Source organism: Anguilla anguilla, chromosome 4, assembly GCF_013347855.1.
Source record: "Anguilla anguilla isolate fAngAng1 chromosome 4, fAngAng1.pri, whole genome shotgun sequence".
Taxonomy (NCBI): Eukaryota; Metazoa; Chordata; class Actinopteri; order Anguilliformes; family Anguillidae; genus Anguilla; species Anguilla anguilla.
This window is the reverse complement of record NC_049204.1, coordinates 67,466,944-67,471,943: the sequence shown is the minus strand read 5'-3', so window position 1 is coordinate 67,471,943 and position 5,000 is coordinate 67,466,944. Positions and strand designations below refer to the sequence as shown.

Here is a 5,000-nt window from a genome sequence, read left to right as displayed (position 1 = left end):
ACCTACCTTTATACACCTGTACAACACACACCTGTCATTATACACCTGTACTACACAAACCTGCCCTTATATACCTGTATAACACACACCTGTACAACACACCTGCCATTATACACCTGTACTATACAAACCGGTCCTTATACACCTGTACAGTACACACCTGCTCTTATATACCTGTGCAGCAAGCACACACACACAAACACAGTGAGTATCCCATGTTGTCTGTCCTAGGGTTTGACCACCAGCACCCAGAGGTGTATGAACACAGCAAGCGCCTGCTACTGCACCTGCTGGTCATCCAGGGAACCAACAGCAACGTCCAATCACTGGCCTCCGTCCTGCTGCGCAACCGCGAGTACAACGACCCCAAAGTTCTCACTGTCAAACAACCGCCCCGCGAGTACAACCTCACAGGTGAGTCCTGGCAGATTCTGCCCCAGCTACACTACAGAGAACTAACCTCACAGGTTAGTCCTGCCAGATTCTGCCCCAGCTACACTACAGAGAACTAACCTCACAGGTTAGTCCTGCCAGATTCTGCCCCAGCTACACTACGGAGAACTAACCTCACGGGTGAGTCCTGCCAGATTAAGTACAGCTGTGGTGATACAGGTTTCACTCACCTGTGTGTGTTTCTGCAGGTGTAAACTCACCTGTGTGTGTTTCTGCAGGTGTAAACTCACCTGTGTGTGTTTCTGCAGGTGTGTATGACTTTGTGCCGGAATACCAGCCGTCGCCCATGACGGACTCAGGACTCAGCTCGAGCTCCACCTCCTCCAGCATCAGCCTAGGCTCCACCCTCCCTCACCTGACCCCCACTGGCAGCTCCACCCTCCCTCACCTGACCCCCATCGGAAGCTCCGCCCTCCCTCACCTAACCCCCATCGGAAGCTCCGCCCTCCCTCACCTGACCCCGACCGGAAGCTCCGCCCTCCCTCACCTAACCCCGACCGGAAGCTCCGCCCTCCCTCACCTAACCCCCATCGGAAGCTCCGCCCTCCCTCACCTGACCCCCATCGGAAGCTCCGCCCTCCCTCACCTGACCCCCACGCTGCTTAATGAGGTGGATCTCTCCAGTGAGCAGGACGAGAAGATGAAGTCACTCATCGAGTTTATCACGTCCAGGTGAGTAGCTGTGTGCTGTTACACCACATGACTGTGTTACACCGTGTGTGACTCTAAACCACATACCTTTCTGTGCACCTGTGCAACACACACCTGTTTGTACCTGTATACCACACACCTGTCTACCTATATACCACATACCTCTCTGTGCACCTGTGCAACACACACCTGTTTGTACCTGTATACCACACACCTGTCTACCTATATACCACATACCTCTCTGTGCACCTGTGCAACACACACCTGTTTGTACCTGTATACCACACACCTGTCTACCTATATACCACATACCTCTCTGTGCACCTGTGCAACACACACCTGTTTGTACCTGTATACCACACACCTGTCTACCTGTATACCACACTCCTATATGTACACCTATACAACACACACAGGTTTGTACCTATATACCACACACCTCTCTGTACACCTATACAACACACACAGGTTTGTACCTATATACCACACACCTCTCTGTACACCAATACAACACACACCTGTCTGTACACCAATACAACACACACCTGTCTGTACCTTTTTATCACACACCTCTGTACACCTGTACAACACACACCTGTCTGTACCAGTACACCACAGTCCTCACTATTCCTGTATACCTGTTGAGCTCACACCTGTCTGTACCTGAGTACCACACACCTCTGTGTACACCTATATGGCACACACCTGTCTATACCTGTACACCATTCACCTGTGTGTACCTGTACACCACACACCTGTCTGTACCTGTATAGCCCACACCTGTCTGGTAAACACCGTGGGAACTGAACTCAATATTTGTTTTCGATTGCAAGCTAACTGGATGAGGGTATTGTTACTGTGCATGTGTTGTGTGTGTGTGTGTGTGTGTGTGTGTGGTGAGAACATGCATGTTGTGTGGATTATGGTGTGTATGGGATTTTTTCTCCAGGCACATGAGTGTGGTTTGTGGTGTTTGTGTGTGTGTGTGTGTGTGTGTGTGTGTGTAGTAAGTATGCTCACCAAGAGTTTTGTATGTGTGTAGGAAGCGGGGACCCTTGTGGAACCACGAGGATGTCTCCCCTAAAAACCCCAACATCAAGAGTGCAGATCAGCTGACCGTGTTCCTCACACATGTGGTCAATGTCTTCAAACAAAGCCAGTCAGGTAACTTGCTTTGAACTGTGTGTGTGTGTGTGCGCTGTAGGGTATGGTCTATAATAGTTAGTCTGTGTGTGTGTTGTAAGGTATGATCTACAGGAGTTGGTCAGTGTGTGTGTTGTAGGGTATGATATAAAGCAGGCTGTGTGTTGTAGGGTATGATCTACAGGAGTTGGTCAGTGTGTGTGTTGTAGGGTATGATATAAAGCAGACTGTGTGTTGCAGGGTATGATGTAAAGCAGACTGTGTTGTAGGGTATGATGCAAAGCAGACTGTGTGTTGTAGGGTATGATGTAAAGCAGACTGTTGTAGGGTATGATGCAAAGCAGACTGTTGTAGGGTATGATGTAAAGCAGACTGTGTGTTGCAGGGTATGATGTAAAGCGGACTGTGTTGTAGGGTATGATATAAAGCAGACTGTGTGTTGCAGGGTATGATGTAAAGCAGACTGTGTGTTGCAGGGTATGATGTAAAGCAGACTGTGTGTTGTAGGGTATGATGTAAAGCAGACTGTGTGTTGCAGGGTATGATGTAAAGCAGACTGTGTGTTGCAGGGTATGATGTAAAGCGGACTGTGTTGTAGGGTATGATATAAAGCAGACTGTGTGTTGTAGGGTATGATGTAAAGCAGACTGTGTGTTGCAGGGTATGATGTAAAGCGGACTGTGTTGTAGGGTATGATATAAAGCAGACTGTGTGTTGTAGGGTATGATGCAAAGCCGCTGTTCCGTGTGTTGTAGGGTATGAGCTGGAGGAGCTGCTCAGTGTGTTGTTGTGTTGCAGGGTATGAGCTGGAGGAGCTGCTCAGTGTGTTGTTGTGTTGCAGGGTATGAGCTGGAGGAGCTGCTCAGTGTGTTGTTGTGTTGCAGGGTATGAGCTGGAGGAGCTGCTCAGTGTGTTGTTGTGTTGCAGGGTATGAGCTGGAGGAGCTGCTCAGTGTGTTGTTGTGTTGCAGGGTATGAGCTGGAGGAGCTGCTCAGTGTGTTGTTGTGTTGCAGGGTATGAGCTGGAGGAGCTGCTCAGTGTGTTGTTGTGTTGCAGGGTATGAGCTGGAGGAGCTGCTCAGTGTGTTGTTGTGTTGCAGGGTATGAGCTGGAGGAGCTGCTCAGTGTGTTGTTGTGTTGCAGGGTATGAGCTGGAGGAGCTGCTCAGTGAGGTGGCTCTGCAGACGGCTCTCTCCTGCTCCTCCCGCCATTATGCCGGACGCTCCTTCCAGATGTTCCGCGCGCTGAAGCAGCCCCTCACCGCCGCCACGCTCTCCGACCTGCTCTCCCGCCTGCTGGAGACTGTGGGAGACCCCGGAGAGGAGGCGCAGGTCAGACCTCCCATCTCTCCTCTCCGCCTCTCTCTCTTTCCCCCGCTTCTCCCTTCCTCTCTCTCTCTTCCCCCTGCTTCTCCTCCCTGCCTCTCTCTCTTTCCCCCGCTTCTCCTCTCCGCCTCTCTCTCTTCCCCCCGCTTCTCCTCTCCGCCTCTCTCTCTTTCCCCCGCTTCTCCCTCCCTCTCTTTCTCTTCCCCCCGCTTCTCCTCTCTGCCTCTCTCTCTTTCCCCCGCTTCTCCCTCCCTCTCTCTCTCTTCCCCCTGCTTCTCCCTCCCTCTCTCTCTCTTCCCCCCGCTTCTCCTCTCCGCCTCTCTCTCTTCCCCCTGCTTCTCCCTCCCTCTCTCTCTTTCCCTTGCTTCTCCCTCTCCCTCTCTCTCTTTCCCCCTGCTTCTCCCTCCCTTTCTCCCCCTCCCCCTCTCCCTCTCTCCCTCCCTCTATCTCTGTCCCTCCCCCTTTCCCTCTGTCTCTATGAATGCTGTTCTTTACCTGTGGGTTTTCTCAATTTTTCCATTATTTAATGTATTCTTTTAGGCCTTCATGTTCTGATCCATCTCACTTCAATGACTCATCTGTGTGTGTGTGTGTGTGTGTGTGTGTGTGTGTGTGTGTGTGTGTGTGTGTGTGTGTGCACGCGTGTGTATATCTATGTCTGCAGGGTTTTGTGATAGAGTTGCTTCTGACACTGGAGTCTGGGATCGACACGCTTGCGGACTCGATGAAGAGCTACGACTTGCTGACTGCTCTGTCGCAGTAAGAGCCACACCCACACACTGCCACACCCACACTGGAGCCCCGCCCACACACTGCCACACCCACACTGGAGCCACACCCACACACTGCCACACCCACACACTGTGTCCCACCCACACTGGAGCCCCGCCCACACACTGCCACACCCACACACTGTGTCCCACCCACACTGGAGCCCCGCCCACACCTGGAGGACAGGCCGGGCTGAACGCATGGTTTGCACACTGGGGTGTCAGACGCAGTAAAATATGAGTGCATATGGTGGGTAAGCAGCATGGCAGCCAGTAAATAGCATGGCAGTGCTGTCATGGGTAACCCTCGCTCTGCTTTGTGCCAGGGCCTCGAACCCGGATCCCCCGTACCGACACCCCCTGCTGGGCACCAAGTATGCAGCCAACCGGAAGAGCACGGGCCAGCTGAACCTGGGAGGTGGGCGGGGCCAGCACGGCCACGCCCTACACGGCCACGCCCTCTACGGCCACGCCCGCAGCAACTCGCTCCGCGCCAGCCTGGTGGGAGAGCACCCGGGCGACCGTCGCCGCAGCAACACCCTGGACATCGTGGACGGCCGGGCCGGTAACCACGGCAGCCTGGCTCGCACCCGCAGCCTGTCCTCCTTACGGGAGGGCGGGGCTGGCGAGCCTCCGCCCCCCGCGGACCCCTCCAACCT

At 53.4% G+C, this 5,000-nt stretch overlaps 2 protein-coding genes across 2 annotated transcripts in view; both read left to right on the top strand.

Annotated features, from left to right (window-relative positions):
• LOC118225964 (tripartite motif-containing protein 16-like) overlaps nt 1-5,000 on the top strand; it is an 890,716-nt gene that overhangs the window by 126,282 nt on the left and 759,434 nt on the right. The gene's annotated exons all lie outside the window — the stretch shown is intronic.
• Nucleotides 1-5,000, top strand: part of fryl (furry homolog, like) — a 59,597-nt gene that overhangs the window by 30,701 nt on the left and 23,896 nt on the right. Inside the window, 6 exon segments of the mRNA XM_035415293.1 lie at nt 232-414; nt 702-1,125; nt 2,147-2,268; nt 3,390-3,577; nt 4,236-4,330; nt 4,668-5,000. The exon segment at nt 4,668-5,000 is cut by the window's right edge and continues 299 nt beyond it. Of these exon segments, the coding sequence (XP_035271184.1) occupies nt 232-414; nt 702-1,125; nt 2,147-2,268; nt 3,390-3,577; nt 4,236-4,330; nt 4,668-5,000 (1,345 nt within the window).